The sequence below is a fragment of the Cataglyphis hispanica genome, chromosome 22 (assembly GCF_021464435.1).
Source record: "Cataglyphis hispanica isolate Lineage 1 chromosome 22, ULB_Chis1_1.0, whole genome shotgun sequence".
Classification (NCBI taxonomy): domain Eukaryota; kingdom Metazoa; phylum Arthropoda; class Insecta; order Hymenoptera; family Formicidae; genus Cataglyphis; species Cataglyphis hispanica.
The window spans coordinates 4,102,106-4,124,499 of record NC_065975.1 but is presented as its reverse complement, the minus strand read 5'-3'; the positions used below and the strand labels follow the sequence as shown (position 1 = coordinate 4,124,499).

Genomic DNA, 22,394 nt, shown 5'->3' with positions numbered 1-22,394 from the left:
AAATACGAATTTTTAATTAATCTTTTGAAATTATATTTTTTTTATTATTAGCAATTATATCGTTCTTATGGAATACATATATGTATATAACAATTTATATTACCTATTAAATATTAAATGTTTTTATAAACAAAATTATTTATACATTACCTTTAATAGTTAAAACCTTAACCAGTTTGCATTTGAAACGTGTTCACTGTGACAATATAATTCGAAATTGCAACAGAATAATGAAAGAATGTAATTAAAAAATGATTAAGATTATTTGCAACAGTGATGACAAAAACTGGTAAACGCATAAAAAACGTGCAGTTTTTCTCCCTCTCTTGAATATGGAAAATAATTTTCTCGTACCAAGAATCAAGAAATGAAACACTTTTTACAAACTAATGAGTGTAATATTCCTGAAAAAAATCTGCGACATCACTTTAATAATTATTTTTGCGACAAGCTTGTATAGGATAGGATAAATAGAGTGCTGTAATTTTTTTTCTGCGAAAATGCAGAACTGCGAGTATATCAGAGACAAAACATATAGATACGCACACGTAGAAGAAAAGTAATATATTTATTTCTTATAAAGATTTTCTTTTTTTTATGTCTTTTCATATATTACGAAAATCTGGAAAGTACTAGTATTTTCGTGGAGAAAAAGGCATTAGGACGAAATGTCTCGTTTCATGCTTGCAGATATAGAATGGATGAACAGAACTTCATGTCACGTATAAAAGCAACTCCGTGATTTGTGCAGAGAATAATACGATCTTTATTAAAATTTCCTTCTGTTTATATCATTTCTTCTTACAATGATAATTTTTAAATTTCAAGTCACGTTAAACTTTTCTTTCAATTTTTCATTAATATAATAGAAACTTTTTGTTAATATAATAGAAAAATCTTTTTTTTATTATTAATGTATTCTTAATAATATAATAATTTAGTACGTTTTATTTAGTATAACAAAGCGTCAAACTATCGCGTTCAGTTCAATTAAAATATAAATTTTATGAAAAAAGCTGTATTCTTGAATCTTATACATAAATTGACATAAGCGTCAAATGAGAAATAAAAAATATACATAACTTTAAATTAAATTTATAAGTTTACACTATATATTAGTAATATTATTGTTTTTATTTTATTATTATTTATATTTCTATTAATAATAATTATGATTTAAAATCGATTTTTTTAGTTATTTATTTATATATATTGTTCATATTTAGGAAATTTTATTTTATTATAATTAATATATTATAATATCAAAGAAATAACACTATATTGCGTTTCGGTAAATGTCAAATATGTGTATATGTGTGTGAAAATTTAAGAATATATGTATATATTTATAACACATACACATATTTTGAAAAATGCCTAACATCTCTTTGAGAAACATTTCAAGTATCGTAAACGGCACAGAAAATTGAATTTCCGAGTTTCCCAGAAGGCAATGTTTTCTTTTCGTAGTAGAAATGGAGCAATGAAGTGATAAGAGTCGGTTGTAAAAGAAGAATAAAAGCGACAAACACAAAATAGATATAACAAAACTATTTGTGGCGAGAAGTTGCCATGAAAAGGAAAGAGAGCAGGGCAAAACTAGGTAATTTTTCTTGGCACTTGACATAGTGACCGTCCCTTCATACACAACCTTCCAACTTTTTCAATCAAGACTATCTATCTAGTCGGCGATCTGGATAAGAATATTATCTCGTTTTATTTCGCTTCTTTTAAACAATTGATACTTTAGGCTCCATCAAGTTAATGTTATATTATGTGCAAAGCGCCAAGAGAGAAAACCAGAACACAAAAGAAACCATTGTCGCAAGAAACATAATGAACATAATGCGAATTAGAATTAAAAATTTTATAAAAAATGAATCCTTTTCTCACCAAATTCAATAACGACCATTCTTTAATGATATTTTATTTACATAAAAAAAATTTAACCTAACCTAACCTGATCTAACCTAACTTAACCCGATATGTAAAAATTTGCAAAAGTTAGAGCGTATACAAACATTTCTCAAAAAAATCAAAACTTTATAAAAAATGAACTCTTTTATTGATTTTCACCAAATTTAATACCAACTATTCTTTAATGATAATTTATTTAAAAAAAAAATTTATTCATTTAAAAAAAAAATTTAGCATCTCAAAAATCACGGAAGTTAAAAGTTGTACAATATACATTATTCCGTACATACATACATATATTTTTTTTTAATATTATTTTTTGACGTTCTGAGACATTCTAAACACATTAGCATAGAAAACTGGAAAAAAAAATTTTGTCACGAAAACAAGATTTCCTCTATAATGAAGCAAAATGTTTAAAGATACATTTTGCTTCATTATAGAGACACATATACACACAAAATTATGCACACAAAATTAAAATTTTCTAAATATGAACAATATATAGAAATAAATAACTAAAAAAATCGATTTTAAATCATAATTATTATTGATAGAAATATAAATAATAATAAAATAAAAACAATAATATTACTAATATATTTTTTATGGATAATATACAATAATTAATGTGAAATCGCACAAAACCGTAAGTAAACGAATATTTCCGCGAGAATAAAGCGACGAGTATTTAGATACGAGTGTATTATAAAATTCGCAAGATCACTTAATTAAAAGATCGCTTTAGCTCTCTTGAAATTTTTCTTGAGGAAATAAAGAAGACAGATAGAGACAGGAATTTTTCTTGCAAACGTCAAGCAAACTGTAAAAAAAGTAAGCGCAAAGAAATTTCTCGAATTACGTTTGCGGAATGATAAAAAACGGCGGGAATGGAAACTGGCAAAGTCTGTACCGCGAAAAGGACATTTACCGTCTGTAAGAATCGCGTAGATCGTAAGCGTCATATTCTAAATGAAGCACCGGCGCTCCGTTTACATACTTCTTCTTCGAACTGATTAGATATTCCATCTTTCAAGCTTTGTTCCCGGAATCTACGATCCCTTCCCCTGAATGAAAACGTTCCCCAGGTATATTTCTGTCATGGTGGTTTTTAAAAATATGCTGGAGATGTGTAAAGATTGTTTAAATAGTTCTTTTTTACCTCTGGCATATATCCGACGAACAAAAATATATATAGGACATATACATACATGTACAATGTTATCGTATCCTCTTTTAATTATTTTTCCTTATGTAGAGAGTATATTTGAAATACGAATTTCTCAAAAAACGCATCGTAAAAACAACTTTAAAAATTCACCAGTCGCTAATGATTTTATGCGCGCGAAATAGTCGAGAGGCGCATGCGCAATCTGAATGAATTTTCTAACGCATCGCCCGCGGTATGACACGACGTTAATGCATTCTATCTCTCATTCGTTGTAATTATTTTTTCGTAACGGCACGTTAGCGTGAATCCGGCCTCCATATCCTATATTACTACGTGATAATTATCTCTTGAGCGGATTTTATTCGGCAAATTAACACATGATGCTTTTGAAACTTAAATGGCACAGGCTATCCAATGTGAGATTTTCTATTCCCTAGAAATAAAGTATAAAAAAGTGTTATTCAGACGAGCGTATTAAATAATTCACGGTTTTTCCTCGCCTACGCAAAATTATGTGCTCACGGTATTCCACGAAGACGTTCTATTATGCTGCAATCTCAAAAGGATTTTCTCACAAGAGAAATAGCAACAGCTTTTAAAATTCTTCGATAATAATATAAAATTTATGATTTTTTCCACGAGGAGAAAAATGTTATCAAAAATTATTAAATTATTTAATAATTAAATAATTAAAATTATTTAATTATTTAATAATTAAATAATTTATTATCAAGCTAAAAAATTTTCAAAAAAATAATTTCATTCATTATCAATTCCGTTAATCAATTCGATTATGTTATGATGTTATGTTATGATTAATAATTATATTGAGACGATAAGGGAATTTTAAATAAATCATTGTATTTATTCACTTATTCATTAAAAAGATAATTAATTTGATATACATTTACAAATGTGAATACCATCTCATTTATTCTGCTAATTATCATCGAAATCTTGTAGAAAAAAGCAACAATAATTATGCTTATGATTCACAACTATGTTTATTATTTTCTGATAAAATCTACTTTTTCGAAAGAAAGTACCATTAATCAAAAAATTTAATTCTTCTTTTTCATAAAATATAAATGATTTTAAAAATTATAATTTTTGATTACCCATATATTTTCCTCTTTCTCTTTTTTTTAAAAAAAAAGGAATTCTTTTATTAGTACCGCATTGGAGAAAATATATTCATGTTATTAAATTATTATGAGTGCAATTTAAATATTTTTGTGACGGTAAAAACTATCGAAAAATCCCAATAATTTTATTAATGGATTTAAATCGATGACTTCGTTTCTTCGTTTTCATTAGCGTTCCTCTCGATCAAATAGGCTGTGCTTGCATTCGCGTCTATTACCGGTGTTGCACAAACCGACAATGTAGACAGACGACACTGCGTCGCTTGCATAAAATGAAAATAGCGTTACCGAGGAGGGCTGGAAATGGAATGGGTGGAATGGAAATAACTTTGCCGCGTGCCACAACTCGGTGAAATTGAAATTTGTGTTTAAGATCTCGACACTCAACTCGATGCTCCTACGTTGCGTTAATTTATGTGGATGTCAATTCGACCGCAGGCGAAAACAAGACATTTCCAAAATAACAAATTATTAATTAAGGTACTTTATCTCTTTTTTTTTTCTAAATAAAGTTTAACCACGAGGAGGAAGAAGTAGGTGCAGGGGTGGAGGAGGAAGAAAAAATAGCAAAATTCTAGGATGCTCTCTACAGGGTGATTCTAAATAAATGCGAAAAATTTTAGTAGATGATTTTTTTTGCTGAAAGTTAAGGAGGGTCATATACATACTTCTATCTCCTTCTCTGAGAAGTTACATTTCTCCAAGAAGGAAAGTGAAAATTAGGTTTTTTTTTTATTATAATTTTATGTTAACTTTTGATCCATTTTTTTTCAACATTTACTACAATTCTGTTTTGTTTGCTTCTTTTTATTCTAAAATTCAACTTTTCGTAACTCAAATTCTGCTATTTAGCATCATGCTGAGCATGATAATGTAATTTATTTTTTTTCTTAAAAACTATTGATTTTGCAAAAAAAGTAAAAGAAAAGTTCCTAGAGAAATCAAGCTTTTTAACGCATATTTTTAGATAATTACATTCTAGCTCGTTCAAAAGTTCTAATAAAAAATTGAATAGGGGTTTGCTAATTTCATCCCCTTATAACGATATGAGATGATTTAAAAACTATTAATAAGTATCCTTTTTACTAGGAAAATGTCTATCAAATTTCATTGTTTTAACTTGTCCAAAATTTGAGAAAAAAAATAAAAACCTAATTCTCACCTCCCTTTTGGAAGAGTGTAACTCCTCAGGAAAAAAATATAAAAGGATATATAGGAATATAGTTTATATGAAAGATCCCCCTTAATTCTCAACAAAAATATATGATCTAAAATTTTTTGCATTTATTTAGAATCACCCTGTATATTTCCTGTCTTGCATCAAGAGATAGATAATATAAGATTAAACGCTGCTATTTCTTTATTTATCGTCGCGATACTTTGAATAATCAAAGCATCTTCCATATTTATCAGAAATTTCACCTGACTTGTGATAATAGCGTTGATAAACCAACATATTTAATATGCAGCCGTGAGATCGTTGTAATATAGAAGCCGTAGAGTCATTATTTCCGCGATGTAAACCGCGATAAGTTCCCTCGACATTTAAAGGCCTTCAAAGTTCGTCTTCCAAGCGCGAAGGGAATACGGAAAGCGAAAGATAGAACGAAAGAGGATAAAAGGGACAAGAGAAAGAAAGAGAGAGAGAGATAGAGGGGGATGAAACGGAAGAAAGAGATGTAGGGAACGAGGGCATGGGGTGGATTGAAAGAAACTCGAGAAACAAGAAGTTGCGTCTTCGACCCCGCGCTCCGTTCCACCTCGTGCCCTCATTATATGCATCCCTGCAGAGAAATATCGTCGCCGGAGTTATATATACCTCTGGGGGACTGAAACATCTCCCGGAGAACTTCATTGTTGATTATTCAGACAAATTTATCGCGAGTCCTTGTTATTGCGAGCTAGCGTAAGCGTGTGCGCATCCGCGTTGAACTTGTTGATCCATGCGGGTGCATCCATCGGGTCTTGGCGTCTAAAAGAATCGTCGGCGAAGGCGACTCCACCCGAGAGAGGATCCTCGAGGGACGACGAGGGCACGTTCTTAAAATTGTCCGTGGAACTGAAAGCGTCGGCGAGCTCATTCGAATCGAGTACGTGAGAGACGCTTGGGATCCTTCTTCTCGATCCGGAAATCGCTACCCCGGAACGTACAACGATCTCCCGAGACACCTGGCGCAGAATCATCCACGCCAAGTCCGAGTCGAGTCGTCCGGATGCGAATAAGCGGGGAAGTGATGCCGGAACACGTTGCGTCCTATTGTCGCGCTCAGCGGTTCCTTAATTAATCTCTCGCTTCTTCGAGGAGACGAGCGGCTTCGAGAATGACACACGAGGATTCATCCGACATGTCGCCACCCTCGCCATCGTCGTCGATATTCGAGTGCGAGGAAGTGATAAAGTTATAATGATCGCGGAGGATCGCGACGAGGAGAAATTATATATACATATATATTTAAATCCTCGATCCTCTCCGCCCGCAACGTTTCGCATCACCGAGGAGAAGAAAAGCTATTCATATATACATAGATATATATATACATAGATACATATATCCATGTTTTTTCGATCCATCCCACCGGGGATGGATAGCGTTGTCTGTTGAGTGTAAATTTCTATTTCGAACTTCGTTCACGGAAAGCGCGAGTGATCGCGGTGGACGTTCAAGAAAAAAAAAAAAAAGAAGGGAGAAAGATGGCGATGGTAATATCGCCCCGCAGCAAAATCGTCACACTGTCCCTACTGATCGGCATCATCACACTAGTGGCTCTCATTATAACGGGCGTGATCGGTATCTGGAGCGGAAAGAGCGAGAAGACTAGTAGTGGCACGGGAACGAAAATGGTCAGCAGTAAGCTCCAGCAGATCACCGGGTATGCCGCCATGCAACACGTGAGTAAAGAGTAGATTGACCATACTTGTGAGCCACGACCATAGGAGCGACAGAGTTTGAGTTATGTTTTATTTAATTTTTTTTACATTGCTCGATCGCTGTCTCGGTCTTTCGAAAATAATATAGCTAGTCTATATTTTTCATGCAACCTATATTCTTTATTTTGCGAGAAATGATTGAAATCATTTCTTTTAAATGCCTTTGCAATGGAATAATTAAGGTTAAGGGATTTTTATCGTATTTGCGAATATAAATTGGCAATTAACACAATTTTATAATAATAGAAAAATTCACTATAAAATGGACGGCTTTTATAGAAAATGAATCAGATGTCATTTCTATAATTATATTGAGTTAGATGCGTTTAAAAATTCTTCGTTCTTTGAATAGAAAAATCAAGTGTGTTATATTTATCCTTTTCCAATAATCTAATTAAATAGTCATTCACATAACAAATATTTGACAGATGTATTACATTTTTATCATAATTGTGAATATGTACATATACTGAATATTTGTATTTAGATATTATTACTACCACATAAATGGCACAAAAAATTACTCATAATTTTTTTTCGAAAAAGCTTTAGAAATTCAATTCTGAGATAGTAAAGTGCTTGTTTCCTTTTATGTAAGATGTTTGGTACATGGATTTTGCCTTCGTAAGAATTTTCAGTCAATCTCTTGACGAAAATTGAATGTCTTTGATGTAAAACTAAAGACTTAAAATAATAATAAATAATTTTTCCTCATAAAATTGCTTCTCTCATATTCTTAAATTACTATTATTTGATGTAAGTATTACATATCAAACAAGGAAAAGTTTAGAGAATAACCACATCTTGGGCATGTACAAACTGATGATCTAATCTTGTTTGACAGTTAATTCAAGACGTTAAAATTTAGATTCTCAATTTAAGATTCCATTAACATTTAATGCCAAAATTTTAAAAGTCGCAGCAAAAAAGAAGATGGCATTTTGATTAGATCCTCGTCCAAAATCACTTCTTATCTTTTTTTCAAGGAATACTTCCATTCAGTCTGCTTTCGCTTATTATGGACCACTTTATATAAAAGTCACTCAATTTTTACGGAAGAGGATTGATTCTAAATTCTCGCGAAAGCTTGCGACTAATTTATGCGTTTCTCGAGATACACGCATCAAAGATTTATCCCACCTCCACCATGAAATAATATCGCGCTAAGTTTCTGAAATTCAGCTCTTCCCCTCTTCCCTCCCCTTCCCCCTCCCCCTCGCCCCTTCCCGCCGTTTGCTATAATTAAGTTAACGTATTCGCATCCAGCTTGATTGGATGCACCTATTCCAAGATGCAATTTTCGACATTGCCGGGGCCCTGCGCGCGGGTATTATCGTCCAACATACTCGCGCTTATATACAGGATCGCGGGAATGCTCCATGTCCTCCACGCCACGCGTGAGGATGCGCTTTACGCTCATCTTCTCATGCATATTAATATTATTCGACGTGAACCGCGAATTGCTCCGAGGTGCCCTGAATCACCGGGGCCCCGAGAAGCGCAACGCCTGTAAATAAACGAAATTAACGTCGCCGTTATCGACTACGCCGCGCCGGGAATAAATTTAGCCCGACTCCCATCGGAGGACGGCATCGGGCACGGGTGAACATATTTGCAGTTCGCCGATGTTTATCGAAAAGAGAGAGGGGGAGTGGAGGGGGGGAGTGGAGGAGGGGGGAAGATACGCGCGCGAGATTGCGAGAATGAGCGTCGTTTGTGCGCGGTTAGGTTAGGTGCGAATATTTCATTGGAAACGATGAATGTTTATAATCCGTTTATCGGCGAAATAATGCGTCGTGACGGAAAACTTTTAAGTAGGTCTTATAATTTACATATTTAGCCGGCAGTACATCAGCCATGAATAATAATTATACATTGATTTGCACGAATACACAGATACATATTTGCATCCCTGTTTGCGCGCGCGCGCGCCCCGCTTCGTGTTGAATGCATGCATATGTATTAATGTTACACGATGTAAACCGCACCGGTATCGCAGCTACGTCACACCGGAAAAGTTCTATTTACTCGACAAAGACGTGCTTTATAGTTGGCGCGAGTCGATTGAAATATATAATGACGCGATCCGGCGGCGGCCAATGAGAATGCTTCATTTATAAAGAACTGTCAAAATTCAAGAATTTGATTTGCGGCGGTAATTATCTCGTGGAACCGTCGTCGCCGATTAAAAAGTCATGTCAATCGTTGGTGATTGCTAATTAAAAATTCCTGCTCCACTGTGCATTCGCGGCAGCTCTTCCCGTAATTATCAAATGTTCCGAGGTTTTCGAGTCAGCTGACTATTCAGCGACTCGGCAATCCCGGTGCGACAATTAAAATTGAAAACGCGCGTTCCGTATTTACTTATCATTAATCAACGATAATCAAACGCGTTGCAGATTTTATAATAGAGGATTTTATAATAAAGGCTTAACACAAGCGATCTCATCATCGATTCAGTTTAAATGAAATTTTACGAATATGAAACTAACTTAAGATATAAAAATAAACTGTCCTTTTACAAATTTTTGTTTCACATCATTTTAAATGTCAAAACATTTTCAATATTTCTCTCGCACGTTAAGTTTTGACAGGTAAAAGCAAATATATACTTATTCGGCGCAATTTATTTGCAGATAATATCGAATAACCAGATCAATGTTTTCGTGAAAAGATTCAATCTTATTTCCATAAATCTTATTTCGTCGGATCTTAATGTGACAATGAAAATTTGATGACGTTATTTCTATTCTGAGAACGATACTGTCATCAGAGAAGTATATCAGATCTCGGATATTTTTTTCCACTCTATAATTTTTATAGGAAAATATATATTAAAAAATGTTATAAAAAATTAAAGAAAAATTTTATAAAGCTAATATAATTTTTGTATATTAATAATATACAAAATATTTGTTTATAAATCTTATAATATACTTTTCATTGTTTAATAATATATATACGCATATTTATATGAACTATATATGAAGCATATATATATATTTGAATTTTCTTACAAATATTAATTATGTATTTTGTGTAAAATATTTTCTTTTTTATAATTTTATGATTAGGATTTATTGTGTTATGAAAAAAAGATGACAATAAGTTGGCAAGTTACAATTAATAGATTACGTTACATTTTGTAGATATTTTTATTAGATATTTGTTAATATTTAATTAAGCATTTATTTATTTTATTTTGTCATTTAATATATCATGTACAGAAATTATATGTCTGTCTGATAATTTTCGCACATTCTCTCTATTAGCAAAGATGAATGTTCGATGTTTAGATATACGCGTATTGATTGAAGGACTATTTCCAGAACTAAAGCATCTGTAGGAAATTTAATTTGTAAATGAGAGTAAAAAGTGCACGAAATATTTTGGAAGACAAAGATGGAAATTAAAGTACTGAGAATACGAGCAGAAACGAACGTTGGGAGTTTCAATTAGATTGACGGCGGACATGTGATTGCACGGTGACTGGTTATTTTCAAAGTGCTTCAGATGCAAGTGGTTCAAGAAATTGGCTCTACAAATTTCTATGCCGGAGTGCAAATAATCTAAATTGCTTTAGATAATGAAACGCAATCTTTATACAGAATGTCTCAGAATCCCCATTTAAATGTAGCACCAAATTCTAAATGATCTTGCATTATGATACGTTAAATCTTCCATTGTATTTTGGATTTATTATTTTGCTGTATAAATAATTACGCAATTTGAAATATATCTCCGCTTTATAATCAGCTCGCGCTTTTAGAGGTAATTCAGAGCTTTGTTATTTAATGTCAAAAATTTAAAAATTACGAACTTACTCAGTTTTATATTTAACGTAGCATTTTTTTAATAATATTTAATGAGGATTATTTCCTTCTCAGAGTAACAGGCATAAGACATAATAAATACTATACGATATTTATCGATGTATATTCATAACACAAAGCCTGAATTTGATCAGGACGTCCTAAAGACAAATCGTCCTGACGTAGAAATGGCCGCGAAATCTTGGCGATATCAGTCATGGAGCTGAAATAGGCAATCCAAATCGCTTTAGAAGTCCTATGTAGTCAGGTAGACAATATATTCACGTTCTTGCAAACATTACCGAAGGTTTCCCATGCCAAGGAACAACTAAATCTCATGGCACGTAGTGCGTTCCTTTTATTTTATTTTTTTCTTTTTTTTATTTTATCGTCGAAATGTTCAGAGAAATTTGTCTGCCTTAAGTACGGCTCGGAAAATCGTCGCGTTTAAGTACGAGTCTGATAAATTACGGCGTACCCGTATAATGCTATTTTTCCACCAGCGCAGACTAAACACGTGAAACACAAAACGATGGTATCAACAACACGATCGAAGAAGTGTTACGTATAATTTGAAATCATTTTTTATAAAATTTTTCCAACAACACATATGATACGTTTCACACATAGTTCTGATAACATGATTTATATTTGATCAATATTGAATCTGTCAAATACAAACCCGAATTTGTGTATAGAAATATAATTAACATTATTTAAAAAAAAATAGTATGACTTTTATGTAAATTTTTAAAAAATTTACAATAATTCTTAGAAATTATTAGTAATATTCCTTTGCGAATTAGGCTCAAACAATAAATGTTCGTGATATGAATACTATCGAGATCGTGATGGCGTGGAAAATCTCACTCAAATCCAGAATAAGGCTCCACTTTTACGATGTACTAAATGGCCAGTGGTAGAAGGAATTCTGATCTACCATTGAATCAGCCCATCGTAATCCAAATCTCTTTAGAGAGAAACGAAATGGAACTTTCCATAAAATATATTTCCTTTCCTAGGAACACACACTCAGCATCAAATCCTATATAACTCACTGTCGGTCGAGTTTATACTAGCACGCCAAGTTATCGCTAATCGTGATTGCAAAAGTTGTAGATTATGTATTAAAGTTAAAATTGAATAATTTCAATGGTGTAAGTATTATTTAAATCATGGAATAATTCACTTTTATTAAATTCCTAAAGAAGAAAGCAAAAAATCATTTACAAGTCATTATTTTTTGTATAAAAAAATATATATATATAATAATTATTATTATTATGATTAGATAGAAAGATATAGATATTTATAATACCTGAATGCAACTGAAATATAGATGTAAAATTTTATCTTCCATGCTCGTCTTCAGGATATAATTAGAGCTTTATTTCTTTAGTTTCGCGAATTTCGACGAGTAACATTTCGAATCTCGCGAGAACTGAGAAATTGATTTATCTCGACTGCAACATACGGTTAATTCGATAGATGATTAGATAAAATCGCGCGAGAGAGCGAGAAACGTTTGGATATCAGACGTGGCTGCTCGATAGCGAAACGATGCCGAAACTCCCCCCTGAAAGATATTTCGGCAGAAACGGATGACTATGCGGCCTGCCAACGTCCATTGAATTTCAAGTAAGTCCGTTTACTAAACTCGAGAAGGAGAGAGAGAAGGTAAGAAAGAAAGAGAACGAGAGAGCACAGAGCTCACGTCGGCGCAAGTGCTCTCCACAACGAAGCGAAGAATCGACCCGCGGCTAACTTCGATTTATATCCTGCCTGCTGGCACCCAACTCACTTTTATTGCGCTTTTAATTCGGCTTTTCGCCGTCCCGTTAAACGAATTAGAAAAACGCGGCGGCTACGCGCCGAGAAACGGCGATCTCACGCCGGCCGCCGATTGTTATGTTAGGTTAGGATTGCTTCTTCGTTGCAGGATGTACATCGGACGGGAACGAAATTCTCTCGATAACTTTATAACACGATTCATCGACGAAGCGCGGACTCGCTCGAAGAAATATCGCGAAAAGACAGGATGTAAAGATTGAGCGTTAAAATAAACGCTGTTCCGCGGTTAACTTCGGTAACTATCCCTTTATTCTGCATTAGAGCTCATAAAACTTTCGGACCGGGATAAGTTCGTCTTCCATCTCTGATAGCTTCCTGTAGCGTTGCGGCGGATGGAACTTTTGAAGAGCGCTTTTAACCAACTCTGAAAAATCGGGTTAACGCTACAAAAAGTCAGTGCCACTCTATGGCGTTCTCAAAAGTTTCGGCAAAATCATCGGTTTTCCTGATGTATGTACGTTTTTTTCCCGCGCGCGATCCCTTCCGGGGAGATTTTTCCGCGTCTTGCTGATAACTTCGCGCTAGTGTTTTAGGATTACACGTCGTGCGTACGGGGCTTTGCGTTAAAAAAAACGAGAGAATTACATCGCGTTCTTGACATTAAGCTTGAAAAACTTGCCGGCGTGTCCCAAAGCAAATTAAAAGCTTGCCCCGGATTTAAAGTTTCTTTAGTAAGCGCCCATATGGGAGATGTACCTCACATGAAAAATATAGTAGCGCGTTATGACATAGTCTGAACTTTTCATATAAGGTTACCACAAATAGTAGTGGCGAAGTGTGTTTAGAAAGGAGAAAATTATTTTGTGAACTGACCTAAAAATAGCTGTCCCATCTTCTATTCGTTTTTACTATCTACAATATTACGAACAACGGTACATTTTTCCCAGAGATAGCTACATATCAGCGAATCAAGTTGTAGATAGCCTTAACAACACACAATTGCGTAGCTCTTAATGGATTATTTTTTGTCTGCTACCTATTTTTTAGTAAAATATAAAAATATGACATCAAAAGAGAGAAAGAGAAAGAGAGAGAAATAATACTACACACTGAAAAGATAACTTAAGTTATGCATTAGAGAGAGAGAGAAAGAGAGAGAAGGGTAGTAGAATTTTTATTTTAATTTAGTACAAGTGAAAGGAGAGAGAATACTTTATATATATTTTACTTTTATAGTATCCTTTATAATGATAGTTTATTTTCCAACACAAACTTTTTTATTTTTTTTTTTTTTTTTTGCTCTACAGATTCATTACTTGAGCACAACTTTACCGTTTTAATCACGAGATAATTTCTGGTAAAGTCTTTAAAAGCGATATCCTATCTAAGAGATTAAATAACTATCGAACTTTTTATAAAATCCTTGCCTAAGCACATGATATAAATAATTTCAATTGATAACCGTGGAAGTAAAATTTTTTAATAATCTCTGAATGCCATAGCACGTTTTTAGCTTGCAATAAAATAAATAAAAAAAAAAAAACATATCTAAATGGATATCTGTTAAAACTCCAACGCGACAAATCTCCGAAACGCGATACGGAATTGATTAACGCCGGCTTTTCTGGCGTTAATTTGTCCATTGAATTTTTGATATCCGTACAATTATTTATTTAAGTCCTTTTAACATAGTATTCTGGAAACTGATCGAAATATCGTTGATACCCATTCCCTCGCATTTCGCGGCACATCGCGAAAGCTGACATATTGTTGATGTTCATGCGTCTCGTCGAGCGTGGCCTAACGTGAGCAGAGAAACGCGCGACTTTATCCTGCTTGTGTCTAAAGCCTTGCGTTTAATACGCTGAGCGAGCACACTGTCGCACAAATACGATCGGACGAATAGATTTGCGGTAATGTGTACACACAAGGATTCAGGACAAATATGCTCGTTCGATCACGCTTGCTACTGATTCCCTGCCCACATAACATTGGCATCCGATATTCTTGAACATCCATCGCGGATACAAATGTCCCGTAATGTCAATATTCTCCTATACGTTTATTAATATTTGCCGTTTTATTTACCGGTATGTAAAAAAATCGAACGGAAAAGTTGTTAGAAATTATTTTTGTCCAAGAAAATTTAATAAAATTATTTATTTAATTATTAATTTGAAGCTATATGTATGTATATATACATATTTTTCGACATATTTATATATAATAATGATAATTATGAAATTAATTGCTTATTATTTTATAATATTTAATAAAAACTAAATAGATTAATCTTTATTTTATATATATATTCCAATAAATAGAGAAATTAATAATAAAATATAAATCTATAAAATAAATATATTTAATACTTGTAAAAATAAACTGTTTTTTTTTTCTTATTGCATTAAGCAAATAGCATTATAGTTAGCTAGTTTATTATTATTTTGATTTTATTATTTTGATTATCGAGAATTATTGTAAAGAAATTTGCTCGCGATGAAGGCAAACGCCTTTGCTAACATCTCTCTAGTCGACAAACATTCGCTTGTTCGTCCAGTAATGCTGGCGTAGCGTAAACCGCGTGACTTGGTAAACTTGTGGCTAAGCAGCCGACGACATTAGGAAGTGTCAGCTCTCTCACAACGAGAAAGAGAAGACAAACTTTCCTAATAAATTATTATTACCGTCGGCAGATAGTTCTCCGTGTGTTGTGCGTGCCAAATTCGCAGCCGCAGTACGCAACTGTTGAAATTGCCGAAAGGTTAATAAGACCTGCTTAAAGGTTAGGTTAGGTTAGGTTAGATTAGGTTAATTCCAAAATTTCCAGGATTCCTTTAGGCTTAAAGAATAAAAAATATCTTTACTCCTTTTTTTAGTTGTTTTAATAATTTAACATTTGAGTTTAATTAACAGAACAGCAATATATTAAATTAATCATTAATTAATTATAAATATATTAAATATTTGACACAAAAATTTTAACCGGCATATTTTTTAATAAGAAAACAAATTTTCCAACTGTCTTCACATCCACGCATTTCTTCGCTGCTGGACAGATCTAATATAATCAGAAAAAAATAATCAACTGTTATAAAGACGCAATTTATTTCTTTGATGTTCACATCTAATCTTTTTACAATTATAAAATATTAAATTTTCTTTTGACATATTTTATACATTGTTTACAATAGTGCATAGTGCAACTTAAGTAAAGATTACAATTTTAGTTAACATAAATAATCTTATTACCAATAACTTCATTTATCCCTTTCTGAAAGTTAAAGCAAAGAAAGTTTCTTAATATAAGCCGAGAACTAATTATCTTATTTCCTGATTTATGATATATTCAAATCATTTTAACAGGTCTAATTTGATGAAATTTAATGCTCTCTCTATGGAACTGTAAAAAAAATCAGATATGAAATAAATTACGCTTTAGATAATATTTGTTTTTTTTTTCTATTTGTTAATTAATTTTAATAACGAAGACGCTGCAGCAATATTGTATCTCATTATTTGTTGCATTATATCGCATATCGCAGGCACGTATCAAAACTTGTTGCTCTCGACCGACTTATCGACTGACAAACGGAAAACCCTCTAAAGAAATCTTGTCGCTCGAGATTTCTGTATTAAATTCTATTAATTAATCTCCTCAGATACCCTTGGGTGCTTGTCAGCCTAAATCAAAATCCAGTTTGCGCGAAAGTGATTCCCCTTTTCAACGAGGATCGCTACTACTCGAGTATCTCGAGAGCAAAATTCCCCGCCCTCTTGTTGCACAAGTGGCAATCAAAAGAAGTTTTACAGAGTCGGCGAGAGACGGAAACTGCCAACATTGTGTCTTAAATGCCGAGGATGGTCGCTCTGAAGTAGTAAAGTGAGAAGTTACATGGACAAGAGAAGTGAACAGAAAAAATTTTACCCTCGAAAATCTCTCTCTTCTTCTCTAAGCTTTAATTCTCCAGATATTTTATTTCTCATATTTCATTAATTTATAATAAATTTTTTTATGATATAACTTATAATTTTATTTTTATAAAAGCAATTAATAATTATTATACGCATCTATTGCAGGAATTAGAAGAATTAGCAATCTTTCCCTTTTCAATATTCTGCACAATTCACGTATATCGTCACACGTACAATTACTTATTACGCTTCTATGGCTCATCGCTCGACGTTCAAATGAACGCATGGCCAATGCAATTACGCCAAAGCGTAGCCGCATAGCGAGGTATCGAAGCAGAGAAGACGAGCCGGAGAGAAGCGACACGAGTGGAGATATAGAGAGGAAGAGACACACAGAGCGATGTACAAACGCTATTCGCAAATTCGCTTCTGCTCAGACAACCAGGACTACGCCAGAAGCTGGTTGTAAATTCAAACACGTAGGTCTATATAGATCGCATGAAATATATCTCTTTGATCGTGCTTAGAAACCTATTCATACGAACCGATATAACAACTCCCATTGTCTTCGTGTAACACTTAAATATTTAACATCTGCGAAAGAGATGCCGATCACGATTAAGTGATGGACCTATCATGCGCTTAGGACGCTCACGTTAATTGAACGCGTATATCGCGACAGTGTACCACTTATTCAAATAGGTTCCGCACGAATGGCGGACATGTTGACACTGGTTAGTTCGATGTGTCCGCAAACCAAGGCTCGCGTTCCATGTACCACCGAAGCTACTGTTCATCTACGAATTTACAAGAGCGAATACAAGACTCGGTGTATTAGATACTGCACGTGTATGTACTATCGACATCTCAACGCGATACTAGTCGCTGATGCCTGCGTCTATACATACTCACGCACAACTTAATCATAACAAAGAGATCTCCCTCCCCTTCTTCTCCCCCGTTTTCTCCCCCGGGGAGACGCAGGCTTTGCAATAATAAGCAAATAGCAAAACATAACTGTGTTTCGTAAACCGATGTTATTTCACATGCTTGTTAAGAGGTAATCGCAAAGGATGAAGCGAACTACGGATTGAGTGTCCGTTTTAAAATGGAGTCATTATAGTTAAAAATTGAAGAAATCTAGGATATGTTCTAACAAAAATAATATATATATATATATATATATATATATATATATATATATATATATATGAGATTCTTTTCTACAGAAGCAAGACTAATATATTAATAAGAATTATACAAACTGATGATGATTAAGAGATTAAGGGATGATTAAGACTGATTAAGGAATAAGTCAGTAGGATAATATTTAGAAACATTATAACCAAGGAGAGAGGAATATACAAAGTCTTATATAGGTTGTCTCAAAAATAGACCGACAAATTTTACATGGTTATAAAGGACACAGAGCGGTTACTGTCTTTCTCGATATACCTCGAAAATTATTCGAGATATCAAAAAATACTTTATACAAAAATTTCATGGTAAAAATACCCCTATTTAATCGCATTAATAAAATTTTTTTAAATTAATTTTTTTTTTATTTTTGCTTTTGTTAATTTTTGAGTGGCTTGTTTTGGTATCCTTCATAATCACCTGAAAGTTGTCGTTTTAATTTTGGGACACCTCCTATATACTGTAATAAATATTATTTATTGCATGATTATTAATAATGAAAGCTTAAACTTGGATTATCTCTAAAAAATCTTGCAAACTGAATATTTATAAAATTATTTGCTAATTTAGCCACTTTTATTTTAATCAATTAGACGGCGTATATATAGTAAAAGAACAATAAATTATTTATAATAACGTTTATAATTATTGTAATTATTTTAATAATAATAAATTTATAATAGTTTATGTTTATTTATAATAACGTTTACATGATAGTTTTTTTATATTTTAAAACTAAAATAAAACTTACTCTGATAATCTATAGTTCCAATATATTCATACATTTTCTAATACATGTGTATACTTTAGTATACATTTATTTTATGTATTTGTGCTTTTTTTATTTTTACTTTTTTAAATATTTCTTTGTAGACAAACAAATAAAATTATAAATAGAATTTTTTGTATCTTGAATTCTGTCGCAAATTATTGATCGTCTAAAATATTTTTTGAACATTAAATACTTAATATCCATAAGTTTGTCAAATTTAATTTAACAAATGTAAAACAATAAATGTTCTACATTTGTTAAATTAAATTTGACAAACTTATTTTACAAACTGTCTATTTTAATTTATAGAATTTTGCGAGATCTGTTAAATGATATATATAATATTTCTCTCCAAATATTTCTTAATTTTATTTCAATTTTCTTTTAGGGACAATTTTCATGTAATAAACGTTATTTATTCGTTACCATTTTAATATTTAAAATGAAATATTTTAATCATCAGATCTGCAGAAAAGCGCTTAAATAATAAAATTATTTAATTAAGTTTAAATCAATAATATGATTATATAATCATGAAATAAAATTACCTATAATATTTAATTAATTATTTAATTATTTGAATATCTATTTAATTATTAGAGATTATTTATTTAGAATCTCTTATTTCGAAAGATGTTCTTTGCATTTTCAAAGATTTATAACTCAAGAATTATTCATTTTTAATCAACTTTGAACAAGCAAAAAACTAAAAGAGAAGAATAAATTCTGAATTAATCAACAAACTTGTCAAAATTTTAATTAATTTTAAAATATAGACAAAAATAGAAAAAACACGAATGTTGCGGACATATTGTGCAATGTAGAGAAAGAATTTTCTTCTTGATTTCTAATACATATACATTTAAACACGAACTTTTAACTGGCTGCGCCCTTTCGATACCCGCGGGCGCAATTACTCCCGATGTAACTTTACAGATCGCCGCGCGCGCGTTCTACGAGGACCGAGATTCGATTAATTAAACAAGCGGCACGATTAACCCATTTCTGAAGCTGCTCGAAGCGCCAGCAAATCAGGCAAACATAAGAGGGTGTAGTTAGTATGTATGCGACCGACTCGCATACAGCTGTACTTTATTGTTACGCGGATGCGGATCATCGGTTAAATTAATTATTACGTTACATATGGAGAGAAGGAACGGAGTAACGCATTTTAAGGATGCCGTTATTATTTATAATCGCGTGTAACGTACTGGAAAAGTACACATACGCGCGCGTGCATTAAGCGACGTAGATTACGATGGATTATTGTCGTAAGCTCGCCTAAAGCTACTCATTTTGTAAAACGTCGAAATCTAATCTCACCTCCGCTCGCATATAATAGAAATTTTCAGATAAGAGAACGATCAATAGCAATTTCGTTTTTAATCCACCGATCCATTATATGTTTCATCTTCTAATATATATGCACAGTTTAAGATAAAATTAGTTATTTCAATTTGTTTTCTTTTCTTTTTTTTCAAAAATTTAAAATAATTTTATTAGAATTTTATTAGAATTATATATTTAATAGTATTTTAGTAAAACATAACTTTTTTATTTTTGCAAAATTATATATTATACAGTATACAGGGCGTCCTATAATATATAATATATAATGGATATCAATAATTTTTGACACATCCTAAGTGTGAAGATTGAGTCAAACTGAAAAGAAAAGTTTTGTACCAATTTTTTCTATAACGCTTAATAAAGGAGTTATTATTGTATAAAATCTGACCAATCAGCGCCGTCTTTTAGCCGAACGCACGTCAGTAAATCACGTGCCTGGTAGTGCGCTGTCGTTGCGACAGAACGCTCTCGCACAATAATAACTGATAATAAATGATAGAACTTTTCTTTTCAGTTTAACCCAATCTACTTTCGGATCTACACTTCGGATGTGTCAAAAATTACCGGGCACCCTGTATATTATAATATATATATTATTTTATTATTTTATTATTATGCCCGCGTGAATTAATTTAAAAAAAAAAATATACGGCGCGAAGATAAATCAATAAGGCTTTAAATCCGTGACGTCGGTATGTCTTCAAGATCGGTTATTTGCAATTCATTCAAGTTACACGCCAACTTTGCACGGTTTATTCGCCGAAAGCACTCTTGAACTGATTAATACCCGATCGTAACCAAACTCTGAGATAATCACGTTCGTGCTAATTCCAAGGTCTAACAGTATTGCGAAGTTCTAAGAGACGTGCGACGGCCGCAATGCCGATGCGGGATTAGAGAACGATGAAGTGAAATCGCGGATGTTTAATGCGCAGCCACCGCAGGTCCCGCGGGTAATCGAGGAACGAAGTGGCCGTTGAGATCGTCCAATCTCGCGTTGAAACGTGGCAACGCGGCACAACAGTAAGCAACGCGATAGATAACCTAGCATTCTCCACGGACCGAACTATATAACGATGACGCCTCATCGTCGTCATCGTTGTCATTCGACAATAGGATGAACCAAATCAAGTTATATCGTCGCGCTGCGTATCCATTACAATAATTACATACGCGGGACTTGGATCCATTACCGGCGGTCCATCGACCGTTGCGTTTTCATGAAGCGAAAGTCGAAGCTGTCCCTTAGGAGAACGCTCGGAATTTCGACGAGGAAATTTCCCGCGTGACTGCAATTTTGCAACTGTATCTGAATGACAACGACGAGTGTAAAGAGCACATATGTATATGCAGGAGAATTGTCGTTCTTCATGAAAACCGTTGAACGAAGCTGAAATATCCTTCGACGTATCCCTTATGCTCGCCGATACACTTTAGAAGGAGCTAGAAGAGAGAAGGGGAAGGGGCTGAGGGTTAACGCGATGAAACGATCTTACGTGAAATTCGACTGACTGATTTCAGGGTAGGGCCGTTATCGCGACAGACAAATCGCCGGTTGTATTCGGGGAGAGAGAGCTGTTTCAGCACGTTACTACTCCTCCTTTCTCATCACTCCTTTTGATAATATGTTGTTAGCAACATCAGCGAGAATTTCCGAGCGTTGAATCTCGACGTTTACCGAGTCTTCGACTATGGAAGAAGGAACAGAGTAAAGTGAATAAGAAGCCTTTATCTTGCAATAATTTATGGTTATATCTAATTTAGCAGCAATAAATCAGAAGTGTGATGCCAGATATGATATGATCATTACTATTACTGCTATAACAGTCGCCAACTTTTGCAGCTTAGAAAAGTGATACAAAAAAATAAGTATAATATATAGGGTGTTGCAGGTCAATAAAACTTCAGGATCTAATAAGAAATTGAATTTGAAACAAAAAACTTCTGATAAACATAGGTCCAGCAACTCTTCGTTGAAAAGTTGTAGCTAATAAACTTCGAAAAATCACGTTTTCTTAATGATTTTTAAAATAACTTCAAAACCCTTCATTCATTTGAAGAAAGTACAAAAAAATCCGATGGATAATTAAATAACAAATAAACTAAATTACATCAATTTTATTCAATTTTGATAAAGCTTAAATAAGACTTAAAAAAGATTTAATTCAAAAGAAAATAAATTTGAAACAACAAAAAAGGCAGAAATTTGAAAAAACTACCTTTTAGTGTTTTTATGTAAACATTACATTCATAATGCAAATATTGCAAATATAAACATAAAAATATTTTTATTAAATTTTGATTATAAATAATTACTTATAGAGAGTTTAGTAGCTGTAACTTTTTAACAAAGCGTTTCCGGATCTATATTTTTATAGGAACTTTTTTGTTCCAAA

The 22,394-nt window shown here is 32.9% G+C and overlaps 1 protein-coding gene and 1 pseudogene across 6 annotated transcripts in view; both read left to right on the top strand.

The window, feature by feature from the left end:
* The window catches only part of LOC126857720 (collagen alpha-1(XVIII) chain), a 296,284-nt gene that overhangs the window by 177,972 nt on the left and 95,918 nt on the right, over positions 1–22,394 (top strand). Inside the window, exon 1 of one of the 6 annotated variants that reach the window (XM_050607421.1) lies at positions 6,912–7,122. The exons of the other annotated variants lie outside the window; for them this stretch is intronic. Coding sequence (XP_050463378.1) covers positions 6,925–7,122 — 198 coding nt within the window. The 5' untranslated portion in view covers positions 6,912–6,924. Of the gene's footprint in view, positions 1–6,911; positions 7,123–22,394 lie in introns of those variants that run through there. 6 annotated transcript variants of the gene reach the window in all.
* LOC126857744 (fatty acid synthase-like) overlaps positions 817–22,394 on the top strand; it is a 124,538-nt pseudogene continuing 102,960 nt past the window's right edge.